This window comes from Lepidochelys kempii, chromosome 1 (genome assembly GCF_965140265.1).
Source record: "Lepidochelys kempii isolate rLepKem1 chromosome 1, rLepKem1.hap2, whole genome shotgun sequence".
Lineage (NCBI taxonomy): Eukaryota > Metazoa > Chordata > Testudines > Cheloniidae > Lepidochelys > Lepidochelys kempii.
In genome coordinates, this window is record NC_133256.1 from 246,448,875 (window position 1) to 246,469,003 (window position 20,129).

Consider the following 20,129-nt stretch of genomic DNA (forward strand, 5'->3'; position numbering starts at 1 on the left):
TTTCTAAAAAGAACTAGATAAGTTAATGGAAGATAGATCCATCAATGGCTATTAGCCAGGGTAGTCAGGGATGCAACCCCGTGCTCTGGGTGTCCCTAGCCCCATTTTTCCGGAAGCTGGGAATGGGGGACAGGGGAAGGATCACTTGATGATTACCTGTTCTGCTCATTCACTCTGAAGCACCTGGCATTAGCCACTGTCAGAAGACAGGATACTAGGCTAGATAGACCAATGGTCTGACCCAGTATGGCCGTTCTTATGTTCAGTTCCAAACCTCCACCCTGTGTGTCTTTAGAAACACTACATTAATCTGCCCCAAGATCAGGAAGTAGCCACTTGCTTTCCTTCCCCAGCCAGAGGCCAGTAAAATATAGATTTTCTGAAATAACCAATCCAAGGCTTGCCTACCACCCGTCCTCATTTCCCAACCTCTCTGCAGCCACAACCCCTCACCCTGTCCCTGATTCCCCCTCCTCACCCTCAACACACACATACACCCAAAGTCCCCTGTCTCCGGCTCCTCCCCACCTGATAAAACAAAAAAATTGGTTAGACTGGCTGCTGACTATTCTGCTTTGTTCATAGTAAACCTCCACATAAAATAAAAACATGTTGTCTTAGAACAGAGACAACTTGTAGCAAACAACTTATTAAATCTGTATTGCACAGATGTACCAAGAATGTCAGTGGAAGGTGCTCATCAGGGGCAATGGCATCAGCACTTTCCCTCAGACTACCCAGGCAGGCATTAAGTGGCTGCATAGAAACTCTCTCATAATCTTCTACTTTATTGGAGTGGTTTCAAAATTCTCACAGGGTTACTGGTCTAGTCAGTCAGTGAGGCAGGCCAGGCCGGGGAGGAGGGAAGCTGTAGACATGATATATCGTACTTTTAGTAAGGCTTTTGACAGTCACACATGACATTCTCATAAGCAAATTAGGGAACTGTGATCTAGATGTAAGGTCTATCAAGTGGGTGCACAATTGGCTGAAAAAACGTATTCAAAGAATAGTTTGCTGTCAAACTGCGGTCCCACAGGGGTCTGTCCTGGGTTTGGTACTATTAAATATCTTAATTAATTACTTGGACAGTGGAATGGAGAGTATGGTTATAAAATTCGCAGATGACACCAAGCTGGGAGGAGTTGAAACACTTTGGGGGACAGGATTAAAATTATCCTGAGACAAGAATGAACTGTTAGTTGAGGAGGTTTTCTACAAAATACTTGGGAGAAGAGCAACACAAATAGCCACCTCCAGACCTAATCTTTTGAAGCTTGCCCCCAAGGAAGGGACCTTTGAATTACTTATTCCTAGGATCAAAAGGCCCAAATAGCATAAAGGAGTAACTCCCAGATTCACAACTGTTATGAACTTTTGACCACAGAGGGGTTTGAAGGATTGTTCACCAGCCAGAGCCCTTATTGCAGCTGGGGTGATTCCTTGTAAGCTTATTACCATGCATGTAGGTTCTTTCATTGTTTTTAATATGTTTTTTCTGTAATCCTCTTTCCTTAAGAATAAATGCACTTGCTTAGAAAGAGCTGTGTGGTAACAGCTATGGGCAGTTATGCTGTTTGTAGTCTCTGAGGAAGGAAGGCAAAGCAGGCCTGCTGAGACAGTCTGCCTTGCTAAGTAATAACACAGTGCAGCAGGGAACTGTCCAGCCTGGAAAAACCCCAGTTGGCAGGGAGAAGCGAGTCTCCACCCAAGAGAGGTGATGGCTGGGCAGCCGAGATTTTGAGAATAGGTGCTTTTGCTAGACCATGAATGGCAAATACAGATGTAATTGCCCTGAACTGCAATACCCATCACTGAAGGTTTTTAAGAACAAGTTAGACAATATTTGTCAAATATGGTCTAGGTATACTTGGTCCTGCCACAGCATAGAGGGCTGGACTAAATGACCTCTTAAGGTCCCTTCCAGCTCGGTATTTCTATAATTCTGTGTGCACGGTAAATGGGCCCAGGGCCCCCAGATCCTGGCTCACACATGGGGGCAGCAAGAGGATCTCAGACACCACCAGTGGGGCATGGTGTCCCATATCTCAGCTCATATGAGGGAGGCAACAAGGGACCCAGACCCTCACTAGAGGTGTAAGAGCCCCCTAGATCTGGGCACACATCTGGGAGGGGAAATTGTGGGGTTGACAGATGCCCCTGCTCCTATTCTCCCCCCCCCGTTCTCCTGCCACTCACCCCCACATCTCCCTTCCCAGTGTTCCTCCACTCCCTCCACCCCCAACTCTTCCCTCACCTGAGCCCCCTCCTCTCTCACCCCTCCCTATTTATGTCCCTTCCATAACCCCACCCACTGACCCCTAATACCTTTCCCCTCCCACCAAGGATTCACGTCTCATTATTTTACTTTGATTACATCCCCTCCAAAATAAAATTGCCACTCATGACTCACAAATTGAAGCAACTTCCAGCCACTCAGTCTCAAAATCTTTTTGTTTTAAGTGGGGGCTTGTGATTAATTTATCCTTCCTTATGATAACTAAAGGGTCAGGTCACAGCCATCAGTTTCAATGAGGTCTGTGCATCCAGTCATTAGTACCTGTCAGTTTAACAGAACAAGGCAGCAGAAGGAAACTGTTTTTGCAGGGCCTGTAACTTGGGAACCCATTGGTCAAATAATCCCAAATTTGGATCACTAATGCTACCCCATGCCCCCATGAGGCACACCAAAATTTCAAAGCAATCCAAGTAACCGTCCAGATTTTAGAGCACTTACAAGAATTGAGCTTTAAAGCATGTAAAATCGTGGGAATGGGAAACCTCTAGCTGTTTTACTGTAGTGGTGCATGCAAACTGCACAAAATGTACATTTTCTTAAACACCATTCTCAGTTTGGGTCTCCCAAAGATTTAGTGGGTGCCATGCACGACCTTGACTGAGACCACTTTGACCCATATCACATCAATAGCTTGATCTATAGCTCTCTGCACAAAAACAACCCACACAGAAGTTTTTGGAAAATGAAATGTGCAGTTAAGCAAGTACTTAAGTCCTTTGCTGAATAAGGATGGACACAAGCATGTGCTTAACTGCATTGCTGAATCAGGCTCTAAACAGCGGGTCACACTTTGATAAGCCTGGCCAATCTCCCTATTACTATCAGGAAGCCCCATCCAACCTACCCTTTGCCCACATACTTAACAAGCAAAGAAAGAGGTTGGCAATGTTAAACACTTCAGTACTTACGCATCTCTTGGCCCTTCCTGAGAGAGATCAAAGACTTGGCGTGGATTCAAGTACCACATGAACATCTGGAGAACCTTAGTGCCCTGTTAGGATAGAAAATGGAAGGAAAAGAAATGAGCGAATGAGCTAATGACTCTTATACGTAATAATATTTATCATTATTAACTTAATCTTCGTAGTACCTTTCATTCATTTGTGCTTTACAGAACAAAAGCAAACAAAAAAAGGAGTATTTACTAGCAAGCCAAAACAAAAGCCATCCATTGTGACAGATGATTGCCCTAGAGAACAATCACGTGACCTACCATCCCACTCTTTCTGTATTTGTAGCCTCTTGGGGCAGGGACTCTCTTTTTATTCTGTGTTTTTACAGTGCCTGGCACAATGGGGTCACGGCCCATGACTCAAGCTCTTAGGTCTTCAGGTAATATGAATAACAACAACAACATATTTCAGAGTAGCATCTGATGAAGTGAGCTGTAGCTCACGAAAGCTTATGCTCAAATAAATTTATTAGTCTCTAAGGTGCCACAAGTCCTCCTTTTCTTTTAGCAGTGACATATGTCCATTGAATTTAGAATGCAGATGTGTTGTGGCTTCAAATTCACAGTAGAGCTAGTTGGAAAAACTGTGATGGAACCATTTTCCATCAGAAAACCCAGTTATGGCAAAATCAAGATGTTTTGTGAAATAGTTCCCAGTTTGCTGAAATTTTGTTTTCGAGAAAAGCATACAAAAAAAAGTTCTGGCAGTGTTGAAACATCCCATTTCAACATTTCCTGAAACAAGCATTTTTATTTTTCATTTAAAAATGATGTTTCATTTCAACATTTTATTTTATATTATAATAGAATATAAATGTTTTAAAAGGTCAAAATCAAAACTAAACAACAAATATTTCAGAATTTTCCTTTGCAGGGAATTTTGAAATTTTTGTAATGACGTGTAAACCCACTGTTTACTTCAGCTCTACTTGCATGACTAAAGTGTTCAGCCTGCTGCTGACAGCTTGATAATGGAGCAATATGCCTAAGCAACTGTGTCATGCTTTGAAACTCAGTTTTCTAGAGCTCCGTTTCCGACATATTTACAGTTCAGGACTATGTGGCTTTCCAACATACAGTACGCGGCCAAGGGATGTTGGGAGATTTCTCTGATTAAACCAAACCAATGGTGGGACAGGAGGATAACTGGCAATTACTCTGGAGAATCGGAGAGCTCCATTTCTGTGGAAAGACTGAGGTTTCCTGAAAGACTCCAAGCCACTATTCTGGTTTCCTCTCAAAGAATCAAAACCTGGGAGGAAGATCACACAGAACAATCCAAACCTCAATTCAGGTGGGAAGAAGATTTACTGGGAAGGGTCCAGTCCTCCATTCTAGGAGTCTGCATCCCAGGTCACATGCAACCCTCCCTTTCTGTGCCTCACCTGAAATCACTTCATGACACATAATTTAAAGGAATTTGTAGAAACTTTCCCACGCGGATCAAGTTGATGCCTTTACCTGATTCCCTCCACTTTTTGGATTGACAAACACCAGCAGTGGTTTCATGAGAAGCGAAGAGATGGGCTTTATCACAAATGGTCGGCCTTTGTTTTCCTGCAAAATCAGAAGTGGTAGAGTACTTTAATTAGAGCTATGCAAAACTAATGCTAAAATCTCTAGTAAAAAAAAAATCACAAAGCATTCTCAATTTTGTTTTTAGATGCTTTTGTGGTCATGAAAGCCACTAGATTAACAATCCCTGTGACCTTTAGTCAGAAAACAGCCATAGCATATAGACGACAAGATTCCCTGTGCACCCCCTCATCACGCCTCAACTATTCAGCCTAGCCTATTCTACCTAGAGAATGAATCTATGCAACCCATCTAAAGATGGGAGGATAGGTCAACCTGGGCTGGCTGATTGATAGACATGCTGGATTTTAACTGGCAGGCTAGAGATAAAAATATCCATTCAGTCCACCGTTCAAATATTAATTAGGACTTACCTCATTGCTTCTTTTGCTGGCTTTTCTTTTAAAGGACGTTCTCTTCTTCCGCCGGGTTGAAGTTTTTAATGAGTTCTATGAAAAAGAAAAAAAAAGGATACATGGAAAGCAAAACAAAAATCAAGTCAGCCCCAGAAGTAGCCTCATTTAAGAAGCTCCTTCATGCATAGTCCACTTGGAGAATGATACAGTGTCTGGCACATGCTTGAAGTTTAGATCACATGCGTCTCATGCTTTACACTTCCACACCACCGTTGATGGAGAAAGCCACACACGGAGACCAGACTGGTGCTTTGAAACTGGAAGCTTTCCCACGCCGTGGGGAGAAAAATCTCAGATACTCCCATAGACTCACATAACACCACATGTTGTACCTGCCAACCCTCCCAATAGGGGTAGGAGACGCCCGTTTTCCCTCCGGGGCTCCAGTCTCCTTCCCAATCAGGCTCGTCTCCTGGTATGGAGACCACCTGCACAAAAATGTAATAAAACATGATAAAATGAGCTATTTTTTCATGTTTAAAAAACAAAACAAAACAAAAGCAAAACAAAACAAAACCCCAGTTTGAGCTGTGGTGACCACCCTAACTCAACATAATGCATGCCACCACTGCATATGATGCTGGCAGACAAAGTCAAATCTGGCCTACCATGAAACTAGTGTAATAATCTGATAGAGAACCTTCTCTGAATTTTTAATATTTAAGGGTTTCATTTTTCTAAAACAAAAACAAACAAAAATCTCTGCCACTCTACTGCTGAAAAAATAGTTAAAACAAATAGATATTTTGTAGGACCTACCAAAAAATTCCATCAGCAACAGCAGTTAACTAAAAATACTTGTCTTGCCATGAGTGCAGGGGACTGGACTAGATGACCTCTGAGGTCCCTTCCAGTCCTATGATTCTATGGGGAGAAAAAAAAAACTATTCCCCAGAATGGCGCAAACTTCATTGATGATGGACCACAGAAATGTGCTGATGTGGTCAGGGCCACTTTTCGTTTTTTAATTGCTGCAGTTGTTGAATTAAAATAGCCATATCCCTATAAATTTTCTCCCTATTCATGTAGCGCTGAGTTTCAGATGAGTTGAAAACACTGCAAAAATGGACTTTCCCCACAGTATTTCAGCTTAGTCTATTCAAAACTAGGAAGTACAGTGGGGCAGAAAATTAAAAGAAAAAGTGCAGAACTTCTAACCTCAAGAAGTGAACAAGTTCCATTCTTTTCTTTTCCCCAAAAAGTTCAAGTCAGTCTTATTTTATCCAAATTGATCTAGACATCCCTACTGAGAAAAGTTTCACTGGCCCAGAGACTTGTGAGTGGACACGGCAAAGCTATTCATCAGAATCGGCTGTTTTTACTCAACCTTCGTCTTCAGCCAACAACCCCATTGCATTAAATAGTGTATTTACTGGATTCATTGCTTGATTCCCCAATGACCAGCTCTGGCGTTTCAAACCAGCCAATTTTCCTGTTGCATTTCACCATGCATAAAGGGATCGGCATTCACATCGCACTCCCGGTCAGTACCCACCCAAGCCAGGGAAGATAATGATCCAACCAGAGGACCAAATTTGGTTATGAATCCTGGTCACATGCCACCTGAGGCATGTTGCACCTATGCTAAGAAGCAGGAGACTGGCTCTATAAAAGTGCTCTAAACTTCCCCTAATTTGGTGCATATGAACATGCACAAGAAAGCATCATTTGTTATTAGGCTGCACTGACAGGGGTAGGTGGATGGATCATATATATCCTACTGTTTTTTTCACTCTCAAACAGTGCAATCTGACTGAAGGAGGATATGAAGTTTAAAATCAGTGTAATGAACCAAAAAACATTTCTCCATCTGTAGTAATCACTGTAGAGATTCTTAGATTCATTCTTCAGATCTTCTCCCTGGGAGGATTTTTTCTTGAAACCTTGTCACTGAGCTAGACGCAGTGTGGCCTAGTGGACAGAGCACTGGACTGGAACTCAGGAGATCTGGCCTATATTCCCAGCACTGCCACTGGCCTGCTGGGTGACCTTGGGAAAATCAGTGAAACCCAGAGAGAGAAGGGTTACGTGGAGAGTCACAGTGAGCCTCTGAGGCTAGCGAAATCCGCCAGGAAACACGGGTCCCACGGAGGCAAGGACAGAGCTTTGTACAACGGTGAGCTAAAGAAGTTGTTGCATGTGCCATCTTGTCCATATCAAAGCCTTTCTTCTCCACAGGAAGAGTATGGGTGTTTTGACAAAAACTAAATGCTATTCAGTGAAATTCCACCTACAGTAAAGAACACCTATAAATGGATAGGCCTGTATGTAAGTCCTGGATAGTCTCTAAAAGAGGGAAAAAATCTCCTTGGTGGCAATAATTTTGTCCTTCTTCAAAGATATAAAGCACAGATCATAGTATGTCATGGTCATTGGAAGTGTTCCAAGCCCACTTAGATAGATCTATGGAAGGAGTAGGACAGGGCCCTCCTTGAGTAATGTCAGGTGGTGAACTGACAGTCTTAGGTAGATCCTTTTATCTAGAATGCTTCAGATTTAATTTTCAGAGGTTCTGAGCCTCAGTATCTCCAAATTACTTGAATGGGAGCAGCAGGTGCACAGCACCGATGAAAATCTGACCCTATGATCTTCAGGCAGTTCACAAACTGAAATAAGGTACAGATAACAGTCTCACATCACTGGCTTCAGCCAGCAATAAAGTAAGAAGAGAGAGTAGCCCAGTAGTAGACAGCTTTTGCAAGCTCCTAAGGAAGGTTCCTAAGAGAAAGGAAAAAATCAGATTCACTCACCTTGATCATAAACCCTTTCTCAGCATTGGGACCCAGTTACAATTACTGCCTCTACTTTGTATCCAGAACCTCAGAAGAAGGGCTGGCTCTGTAACTTCATCACCCAGATCCTTCTCATCAACTGCTCCTCTCTCCAACATGCACACACACAGGCACACATAGCAAGTCTGTTTAACAACATTCAGGCTGCCACGTATCAAAATATAAAAAAGGACACTAGCCACTGTAGATACCTGGAGTTGCTAACTGGAACAGGTAATTTATTTGAACTCCAGGAAACCAGACCCAGAGGCACTGAAAATTGTGAGAGACTACAGAAGAGGCTCACACAATGAACATCATGAAGGAGGTATTGAGAATTTGACATCTTTGTAAATGGGTCATTACATACAGGGATACCACCTGTTACAAAATTATCCAAACTGTTCTGAATTTCCTTCATCCTGCAAATAGAAGCTTGCAAGAAGGAAAAACTCCCCATTTTAGAACAGGCAGCAAGTCAACTAGAGCAAACTGACCTTATTCAATTACATCAGGATGTTGCATCACCAAGACACTGCTGGGAGTGAGAAAGAGGTCTATTCTTTATTTAGAGTATTAGGAAGATGATGACCCATGGTCCATATAATGATCATGGAAAAACAATAAAAACAGAAAATAAAACTAGGTGAAGAGTCTCTTCATGAAGCTGTCTTGTTTGCTCAGAAACAACCACCAAAAGGAAGTAAGAGGCATTGCTAGAATCCATTTTAAATTAGTAGAAAATCCAGTCCAGGACTTACCTGTGACCAGTCTGAGTTGTTAATAAGTGGAGCTGAGCAAATAATTTACAGTAAAAATGTTACTAGATATATTTATTATGGTCATGGAACATCTACAAACAGATTTCTGTTTCCACGTATTTATTCATTCATTAAATTTCCTCTAATTTATTTATGAGTTTTTCTTTATTTTCTCCATGGATTGATTGCTGTGAATGTCTGATACTATCAGAAATCTAGACTGTGTAAATGGGTTAGAAATGGTCAAGTCATTCACAAGTTAGAGCTGGTCAGAAACCAGTGGGGGGGGGCAGTTTCAGTGGAAAATTTTGACTTTTCACTGAAAGACTGAAAATTTAAAACTTTTCAATTTTTCAGCTGAAAAGTCAGAATGTTCTAGAGAAAGATAACTTTCTGTGGAAAATTTCATTTAGTCAAAAAAGCAATTTCTCCATCAAAAAACAGGGTTTTTTTCTGGCTCTTTTATCAGGAGGAGGGATACCTGAAGACACTGGGGCTTTGAATCTCCCAGGAAGAAGTGGCTAGAGCTGATCAGAAAATACCAATTATTTCTTGCAGCAAATTTCCTTTTAATTGGTTTTGTTTTGTTTTTAATCTAATCTAACAAATTTTTTTAATGAAAAATGAAAATAAAACTGAACATAGTTTGGTTTTCAAAAGTGGTTTTGGTAAACAAATGCTCAATGTTTAATCAACAACTTAACCAAAAAAAAAGAGTCAGGTTTCCATTTTTTTGTCCAAAAATTGAAAAACGTCAGCCAAAATGGGGACTTTCTGAACAAATGTTTGTTATGATCTAAAAGCCTTCCCCCTCTACCGCATCCAACTCCTTAAAAATTGTTCCTTTGAAAATATTTTGACCTGCTTGTGATGGGGCACACCCCCATTCCAATCAGTAGAAGGCTAATGAAGTCCTCTGAGCTCAATCCTTACCAAACATACACACCTTCAGAGCCTGCTCCAGTTGAAGGAAGCAAGCTTAAAATGGAGAGCTGCACACAGGAAGAGGCAGCAACCAGGAGGGAACAAGCTGACTATTGTTACAGAGTAACTGAGAGGGAAACAGCTAACAAGCCTCTACTGCCCAAAGACTTACCAAAACCCCCAAAAGACCTTGGAAAGGTCGAAAGGGCTTTGAACCTGCCTGAGTGTGACCCCCAAGAAAAGCCCTGCCTACCACATGGCTTTAGAGGTAGCATATAAACAGTGCTTGCTAGGAAATTTTTAAAATACTAAAGAAGTGGGTGCATCTGAAGTAGTGGGTTTTTTACCCACGAAAGCTTATGCCCAAATAAATCTGTTAGTCTTTAAGGTGCCACCAGACTCCTCGTTGTTTTTGTGGATACAGACTAACATGGCTACCCCTCTGATATTTAAAATACTAAATTTTTCCCTATCGGGGTCACACGGACCTTGCTCAAGGCACTGTTATCTCAGAAATAAGGCTACTATATGATCTAGAGGCTAGGGGCAATTTAAAAGTAATTTTGTCTCCACACTTTCACCCAAAGTAACTGCATGTGCATGTATGATTCTAGTAGCAAATGAGACAGTGAGATCCTATTCTGATTCAGTTAGCTCTATGCCGGGACTCTGCTGAGAGTTTTTGGGAGCCCTGTCACCCTTCTGTACTAAGCATCATCCTATCATATCTAAAAAACTCTAAATTGCTCAAGACAGGGTACTTTGATATCTCTCACAGAGTGCCACGGATTCAGGTGCAGCTCCACAGGAGATGTAATCTGGGGAAAATTGGAATGGGGACACATCCTCCCAAAACAGTCAGTGAGTAATGGGATGAAGGGCTTATGCTCTTCCTCCACAGTATAGGATATACAGAGCTAGTGAAGATTTTTTTTCAACATAATTTATTTTGGGGGAAGGCAAAAATTGCTTGTTTTTTAAAGAAAAATATGTTTTTTGGTGAAAAATAATTAACTGGAGCTGACTGAAAATTTTCTAATTTTGAACAAAAAAAATGAAAAACATGGCAATATTATTCACAAGAAATACCACAGAAAATTTATCCCACTTTTTGACCAGCTATGGAACTGGTCAAAAACATTCCAAGTCAGACATTTTTCAAAGGAAAAAAAGACAATTTTTCCAAAAAAAAATTCACCATTTCCCCCTATCTCCCAACCAGCTCAACTGTAATTGTGTTTAAAAAAAAAAAGATTAATTTCAAAATATATATATTTTTTATCTTTTTTCTGACATTTTTATTAAAACATTATCAAAATGGTTATTGAAATGTTTTGTTTACCAACAACTAGAAATTCAGTAAACAAAAAATGCAATAACCATTTTGATACTATTTTCAATTTTTTTTGAAAAATATTCTATTTAAAAACAATCTTGAAAGACTTTGACAAAGCTGAAAACGAGACCATTTCAAACACCTTGGATGAGAAATAACATTGACATTTTAAAGTCTTTTGTGAAAATAGGCTTTCATTTTTTAACCAGCTGTAGGGTCCAGACAGTGCTGCTGACACTAAAGAATGAAACTGAAGAGGGCAGCATGGAGACAACAGAGGGCAAATAGCAGGAAACAGAAAGGAGGCAGGCTGACTGGCCACCGCCTTATCTAGATAACTATAAAGGTGCCAGGGAAAAAAAGAAGAGTCCTTCTATCAAATATATCTGTCTACGACCTTCCCACCCAACTTGATAGCCAGACAGAAGACTGGGACAGGGACATCACAAGGATGAGCACTAACCCCTAGTAAACTATACTTACAAGATGGGGGACTCTACCTTGGGAAGCAGTGACTGAAGAGGCCATGGTGGATCAGCAGATGAACATGAGCTCCCAGTGCAGTGCTGTGGCCAAAAAGGCTCATGTCATGCTTGGAGTATGAAAGAGGAAAGAGTTTATATTACCTCTGTATTTGGTACTGGTGCGGCTGCTGCTGAAATACGTCCAGTTCTAATATCCACAATTCAAAAAGGACATTGATAAATTTGAGAGAGTTCAGAGCAGAGGCACGAGAATGATTAAAGGCCTAGAAAATATGTCTTATAACTGAAGCTAGAGAAATTCAGATTGGAAATAAGGCATAAATAGTTAACAGTGAGTGTAATTAACCATTGGAATAATTTACCAAGGGTTGTGGTGATTCGATATCACTGCCAATTTTAAAATCAAGATTGGATGATTTTCTAAAAGATACGCTATACTTTAAAAAGTAGTTATTTCAGAGAAGTTCTCCAGTCTGTATTATACAGGAGATCAGGCTAGATGATGCCAGTGGTCCCTTCTGGCCTTGGAATCTATGAATCTATACAGTCCTACTTGGATTGGCTTTTCCCACCATGATTTGGGCTTCCTTGGTGGGTTTTGTTTGGTTGGCTTTTTACATTCCTGGGGGCTCCTGATCAGACTCTGCCATTAGCATTCAGCCCTTTGAGAGGTTTCCACCACAAGAGAGCATCTATTCTGGTGGTTCTTCCTTCAAGCAGCCTGTCAGAGGTCTCTGGATCACTTGATTAAGATAGATTCAGTAATCTGAGGACTGGTGGCTTGGCATTTTTGTCACAGCGCATTTTGTGACATAACGTCATGGGGCTACAGAGAAGCAACACAGGCATAAAAACAGCATACTGCCACTGCGGGGAGCCTGGGTAGTTAGGCTATCCCATGCACAGGTTGTGTGCCATGTAGCACAGAATCAAGTCTCACTTATTGTGGCAAGGGGCCACCCTAAGCAGGATACCTGGTAGGTTCTGGGGAACTCAACACATGGGGCTGGCAAGAGAACTAACTTTCCCATCCGCTATTTCCCATGTCCCTTTTCTGATCTATCCCAATAATTTAAGTTAAACTGGGTATTATCAATAAAAATGGCTGTGTCCTTCGCATCACACACCAGTGTTGTGCATTCACTCTGAATAGGAGTCCAGGGATAAATTACACCAAGTACATTGCATTTACTGTTCTGAATTATCAATCATCCCCCCACATGCAAAGTAGCTCCATTTGCTCGGGTGGCCCTATGCATGAAGAATGCAGTCAGCGCCTTCTCTGGAAAGGGGCTCTGGAAACCCTTTTTCCCCTGCTGTGTTGAGCAATGTCTTATCCCATCTAAAATATAGCAAATCTTGTGCAAACGCTGACAAGTTGAAAACTCATTATCTGCAAGCATTTAACCATGGAAGCTTAATGTTCAGCAAGCATTCATGTGTGTAAAACATGATCGTCCAAACATCCATGGAAAGTGAATGCAAAAGGGAAGTGAGCACAGCCATGGCCAATTCATGTTGCAATTCAACTGAATATTTGTGGAAAGCTTTTTTCCTGTATTTGCTCAGCTCTACTTAGTGAAACATGCTCGAGTACCTAAAACATAGAGGAGTCTTGCAGTCCATTAGATGAGCTTTCAATAAGAAGAATGAACTGGATTGCTTAGTGCTAAAATCAGGTTAATCACTTATTGCCCCAAACCAGACAATGAAAGAATTCTTCCGGAGGGGTAGATGAAAGAGTAAGATAGAGGTTCATAATCATCATGGGTGTAGCTGGGTGTGAGGGGCATGGACAGGGCAAACAAACATGCTTTTGTGGAGGAGTAACCAGGAGCAGAAGCCAGGCTCGCCCTGAGCTGCCAAACAGCATCAGAAATGGACATCAGCATGCAGTTACCTGAGCTTTCTTCACCTTAATGATCCAGGTGGGAGGCACAATGACAGCAGCATGAGCCCCCAGGGAACACGGCTCCTCGATGTGATGTAACATGAAGCAGGTGACTTTGTTGTGAAACTAGCGAAGGGAGAGCAGAGCCATCAGTGAGGTGGACAGAGTGCAAGAAAAAGGAGAAAGAGGGAGAGAAAAAGGTATGGTGGGGACAGAAGAAACAGGTTGATGTGTGAGGCACTGAGGATTATACCCAGCTCAACTTCTTTTGCCAGTCCTCTGGACCACGAGAGCCTCAGGAACATTAACAAGAAAAAAACCCACCTCCCCATTTTCTCATCCCTTGTCAGACGTGTCCCCTACCCACAAAAGACACCCCTGCTTACATACAGATAACTGTAGTAAGACCAAATTCTAAACAGGCAATAGTATACAAAATGGGAATCCCTTGTTCTCTGAACCAGGAACAGCAATGGAGTGCTTGAGAGCTAACCCTCTCATTTACCCCAGGAATGGCTTTGTTATACTCCAAAAGGAAGGAGCCACAGTCAGCTCTCCTCCACCAGAAGAACAGACTACCCAGGTGTAGCATCCTCAGGGAAAAGGAATAGAAAAGGTGATCCTAGGGGGCTCTTTTCCCCCTAATAAATGAGCACAGGACAAATAAAGTCAAACATGATGATCCTGTGTGGGCAAAACTACCCCCACCATTTACACAGCCCCATCTCTCAACTTCAGTTCTAGCCACTTACCGCCTGCTTGCACCAGGAACAACTGATGGCCACAATCTCTTTACTGTGGAAGGAGAATTTTTGCTGAAATCCCTAGGATGGTAGGAAGAGATAGGAGAGGAAGGGTTAAGCTGCTTTCCATCACATCAAAATACTTCTCATCACATGAGAAAGTTTAGCATCTTTAACTTTTGACACATGACTGAGCTAGATCAGTTCAGGGTGGTCATATACAGTCTTTCACATCTCTTGGATGTCCTATGAATGGACTAAGGTCCCTGGGGGCTCTGAACTGTTGCACATTACTGTAATCAACAGAATATCATGACATACACAGTTCATAAACACCCATCAGGTTAAATCCACTGTTGTTATTTAGCTCCCTACTATTATGGAGTGCCATGGTTAAGGTTATTACTGAGTTTCCATTATATAACCAATTTTGGCCTCCACGATAAAATCCATTAACAAACATCTTATCAGTCTCAAAGTCAGAAGATTCTACCAGGGGACAAGATAGTATTTTATGGAAAATTTGAAGTGACTCATATCATTTAATATATGTAATATTGAATTATAATACCATAAAAACAGAGGTATTGGACACACTTCCCGAATTTGTCTTCCCCCCGCCCCAACTTTGTAGCAATAAAAAGAAGACTCAGTAGAGAGACAGAACCTACTTTCATATATTTCAATAGACCTGCATGAAATTTAGAATATCCATCCTGCAGGAAATACCAATATTTCAACATTTGTATTGTCTCATATCTGAATGTAAAGTTAAAATTTCAAAAAAAAATTTATAGAATGTAAATTTCAAAACCTTTAAATTTAGATATTTTCAATCAAAGCATTTAAACAATCCCAAAATCAAAATGTTTCATTTCAGTTTGTTGAAATGACCCAGAACACTTTGCTTTGAGTCATTTCAACTTTAAATTGAATATTCCAATTGTGGCACTTTGCCTTGTGGGAGTTGTAGTTCATGAGGCTGATGCCAGCACTCTTCCATGTGGGCCAGGCTCCCTGGCTAGACTACCTCTCCCCGGATGCACCCAGAATCATGCGACACCCATGACGTACCACACAGAGCCTGGGAAGAGGAAAATCCACATGGAGTATGGGAAATGTAGTCCTCCAGGGAGCTCAGCCAATAGAAGAAAATGAGGGCCTCAGCTATGACTACCATTAGCAATGTGCTGATAGGGAAATGCAGTTCGATGTTTATAGGGTGACCAGATGTCCCAATATTTGGGCCTGTGTCTTATATAGCCTCCTTTTATCGCCCACCCCTGTCCCAATTTTTCACACTTGCTGTCTGGTCACCCTATACTGAACTGATTCAAACAATGTTTCAGGTCAGCTCAACAAAACACAATATTCCAATCTGAGTCAAATCAAGTCAAAACAAAATATTTTGTTCAAATTTTTCCATCAGAAAATCAATTTTTTTCCACAAAGCTGAGATTTTGCCATTGAAAATTTCGATTTGGCAGAAACTGCATTTTTAATCAGAAAAAAATCCCAATGGAAAATTCCCAACCAGTTCTATGCTTTAAGGCCAGAAGGGACAATTAAATCATCAAGTATGATAGCATGTATAATATAAGCTGTAAAACTTCATCCAGCTACCCCTTATTAAGCCCCATAACTTGTGATTGACGAAAGTATATATTTTCCAGAAAGGCAGCAAGTCTCAATCTGAAGACCTCAAGAAGTGGAGAATTCATCACTTCCCTTGATAGTTTGTTCCAATAGTTAATCACATTCATTATTAAAAAAAATTGTGTTTTATTTCTAATTTAAATTTGTCTGACTTTAACTTCTCGCCTCCCTTGGCTCTTGTTATGCCTTTCTTTGCTAGGTTAAAGAACCTTTTACTATCTGGTATCTTCTCCCCATGAAGGTCAGTGACTTATCCACTGTAATCATATCACCTCTCAATCTTCTTTTTGATAAACTAAGCAGAAAAACTAAGCTTTACTTACTAACAAATTTATTTGAGCATAAGCTTTCGTGAGCTGTAGCTCACGAAAGCTTATGCTCAGATAAATGTGTTAGTCTCTAAGGTGCCACAAGTCCTCCTTTTCTTTTTGCAAATACAGACAAACACGGCTGCTACTCTGAAATCCGTAAGCTTTACTTGAATCCCCAAGCTGACATCCAGTGTCCAGATCCAAAATGGAGTTGTTTGAAGAATTATAAAATTTGATTTAGTAACAGTGCTAGGGAACATCTGCTCCACTGCTTCAGTAATCAGTATGCCTCTTATCGTAGCTTCTGTGCGACGGAGGAGGAGGAGGGCAGGCAGGTACAGAGGAGCAGGCAGATATTATTGTTCAGTGCCATGAAGAGAGAGAATTAAAACAATAAACAAAAATAATCTAACTAGATTATCCAAATTTGGGCCCTTCACTTATCCAAGTCTTTATCTATTTTGTCCCCGCAGGATGTGGTTTATGAGACCACAATCAGCTCTCTGAAGAATGGAATTCTCTCTCTGCCTGGCCAATGTGAGAAGGTGCATGTTGCAGCTGTCTGGCCAATACTTAGCCTAGGCTGTCCCACACCTGGTCTGCTGTAATCACCATACACCAGAGCCCATGGATCAAATTCAGTCTCCTGAGGCATCACACCTTGGGACCTCCATACCTATACCTGTTTTTTCCCCATTTTTAGTCCCCTACAATCTGTTGATTTCAGGGCTCAGTGGCCCCTCTCTCACCTGAGGGGGCAGGCTTTTCACCATGGTGATGGGCTTCACCCACCAATCCTGTCTATGACATAGGCCCATTGACTTCACAAGCACAAATAGCCCAACTGCTTCCTGATTGGGCAAACCTAGTACATCATTTTATGCGGGCCTAAAAATCCAGTCTCAGATCTACAGTATGTATGACAGGAGTGATAGAGACTGAGGACTGACACTGGGCAGTTAACTGATTGCTAATTAAGGGCTTGTCTACACTTAAAACTCTACAGCAGTACAGTTATAGAGTTACAGCTGTGCCACTATAGCACTTCAGTGTAGATGCTGGGGTTCTGCCATCGGCATACGTAATCTACCTCCCTGAGAGGCAGTAACTAGGTAGACAGAAGAATTTTTCCATTGATGTAGCGCTGTCTACTCCGAGGGTTAGGTCATCTTAATTACGTCACTCAGGAATGTGGATTTTTCACACCCGTGAATGATGTAGTTACGCCGATTTAATTTTCTAGTGTAGACCAGGCCTGAGTTTCTTCATTCACTGAGATCTGAGTTTCTTTTAATGTTTCTCATAAATTTAATTCCTCCTTCCTTTGAAAAAAATATTTTGGCCCCTGGTGGATAGAAAGATTTTTTTTCCAAGTTGGTGGAAATACCTGTCTCCCAAACCTGCAACTAAGAAAAAACAAAATCTGGTGCATTTGTTCCAAGGGCCATAAGTGGTATTTTTTTAAACTGAGCAGCTTCCTTTGTTTCTGGGTGAATCATTTTTTTCATTTATTCTGTAGGCTATTTGATTTCTTACAGCGTTAATAGTGAAAATGATCCAGCAATAAAAATATAATAATGATTATTTTGAAGTAAAATAGCACTATTCTTCCTCGAATTGCTTTACAAATATAAGCTAATCTCTCCTCCTGTCAGGTAAATTAGTAAATATTAAGAACCTGAATTTACATATAGGGAAACTGATGCAGTAAAGTGATTTATCCAAAGCCACAGTGGGAGTTGGTGAAAACAGTGGGATTAAAATATTGGCATTTCCCACTCAATTTCCTCTGATCAGCCTGCTGGCCATTGCCCCAGGCTTCCTCCTGCCTCCCCTCTGAGTAAGATAGAAAACTAGAATTCACTTTTTCTTTGCTGTTCCTGGGTTGGGTTTGCCTCCACTCGCTCCTGAAAGAGATAGAATTATCCCACAAGAAATACATTGCAAGATTTGAGAAACACGAGGATGGAGCACTAACTCCATATTTGAGATGGGGTTGTTGCATTAATGCCTGATTCACCCGTTTCAGGTGTAGTATGTAAAACTACATGTTGTGAGATCTTCTTGTGAAAATAAATCACATCGGTGCAGGATGGAGGAAATATATTTGGAGGAAGAGAGCTCCTGGATCCCCAGATTGCATTGGGATCACAACCTGTCCAAATAATTGGAGTCAAAGTCATATTAGCAGCTTCCCACATGTAAAGGAGCTATAGGCCACTGGTTAATCACCTCTGATTTCTGTTCCCCAATTGATCTATAGAGTGCAGAGCTTGCACTAGACAAAAGCAGACTAAGCAATTGCTTCAGGCCCCAAGCAACTGAAGGGGGCCCCCTATTAATTATTAGTATGTGTTGGTGGGGGAATATTCCTGCTTAGGGCCCCCAGTGGGCCAGCACCAGCACTGATAGGGTGGGACCTCAGGAAAAATCTCATGAGACACTATCCTGTATTAGACCATCGGTCCATATAATCCAGTAACCTACCCCCCTATGCCGCCTCCCAGCAGTGGCCAATGATGCTTCAGAAAGAAGTAAGGAAAAAAAATAAACTAACACACTAAGCAAATGATGTATGCAGAAATTCATTCCTGACCACAGGCTTACGACTAGAAGTACGAGATGTGATTGCTCCTAAATCTTTATCTCAGCTTGAATAATGGTAAGTATTATTAATGTTCATTAAAATATTTTAGCTATCCAATTCCAGCCATAGGATTTGACTGATGACCTCCTAGAATAATGAGATCCACAGAATGAGTAAGCACTTCATGAAACATACTTTCTTCTATTGCTCTAAATTTACTTCCATTTCATTTCATTGACTGTCTCCTTTATCTTGCATGACAGGGGAAGTTAAAGGATGGTTTTAAAGGCAGAAGAACAAAAAAAGTAGGAGCACAAGACAAACAAGTATTTGGTTATAGAGGAGGTCATTTTGCCATTAAAATACAAAGGCATTTTTCTTGTTAGTGTTTTGTTTTATCCTTCCTGGTTTCTGGACAGAGAGCTCTACCAGAACATATGCATGCAAACTTTAACTCTGTGTGTATTAAGATGCTATTCTCTTTGCACGTCTACTGACCTCAACCTCAGGGGAGCCATGTCTTTTGTCCATTCCAGTCCAGACTGGTCATGTGGATACCATGAATATATCAAGTGTTGGTTGTGGTACAACATACACTGACTGTTCTACAAGCATAATGAATCCCTTTGACACCGATACTGGAGATACAAAGCAACTCAGAGAATGGCAGAGGCACAAGAAAACATGGCTCCCATGTCATCGTGTGTCATATCAGCATAAGAATGCTGTATGTAAGCCTCTCACTGCTGGTGCTCACATACCATCTGCCATGAAGAGGATACTGCATCTTACTGCAGCTAGTACCTTAGCTCAATATCCACGGCCAGTTTGTTACATCTGATTTTCTGGTTCTGGCTAAAAAATACATACCACGGAGAACCTGACAAGACATGGGCTCTGCCCTTTGTCCACACAATAATTAACTGCTGAACCTGAAGAAAAGAGAGATTTCTCAGGAAGAGAAGAGAGAGACAGTAGCATAACCTAGTTCTGGAGAAAGGAAGTTATGCTTAGGTGTAAATTAATTTCAGCACCTCTTAGATGCTTGGAGGACTGGAAGATCTGGGAGAAAAGGTCCTATAGGGAGCCAAGTTTTCTCTTATCTTTTCTGTAGCCTTTGGAAATGGGTTTTCAGAGTCTGTACAGCAGAGCATTCATTGACAAATCCAGTCTAACACACTGAGAACAATTACGTATCAGGGATGAAGGAATGGTGCTGGACTATAGTGCACTAGCGTTTCACTTCTGGAGATCCGGCATCAGGTCACAAGTAAGATACATTTGCTGTAACCACTTTGGTCCCCATTTGTGCACATCAGAAACCCATCACCCCACTTGGCATGATTATCATTCTCTGCTCAAGAGAGGGCTGGAATAGAATAATTAAATGGTTGGGAAGAGCCACCTGCTGAATTGAATCTA

At 41.3% G+C, this 20,129-nt stretch overlaps 1 protein-coding gene across 6 annotated transcripts in view; it reads right to left on the minus strand.

Moving 5' to 3' along the window:
* DGKI (diacylglycerol kinase iota) overlaps window positions 1–20,129 on the minus strand; it is a 281,008-nt gene that overhangs the window by 127,862 nt on the left and 133,017 nt on the right. For 4 of the 6 annotated variants that reach the window (XM_073322075.1, XM_073322119.1, XM_073322092.1 and 1 more), the window contains 6 exons: window positions 14,163–14,234; window positions 13,420–13,536; window positions 5,575–5,670; window positions 5,201–5,275; window positions 4,713–4,808; window positions 3,208–3,290 (listed from right to left, as the gene is read on the minus strand). In XM_073322075.1, coding sequence (XP_073178176.1) covers window positions 3,208–3,290; window positions 4,713–4,808; window positions 5,201–5,275; window positions 5,575–5,670; window positions 13,420–13,536; window positions 14,163–14,234 — 539 coding nt within the window. The remainder of the gene's footprint in view (window positions 1–3,207; window positions 3,291–4,712; window positions 4,809–5,200; window positions 5,276–5,574; window positions 5,671–13,419; window positions 13,537–14,162; window positions 14,235–20,129) is intronic. The other 2 variants (XM_073322101.1, XM_073322083.1) reach the window with 2 other exon arrangements.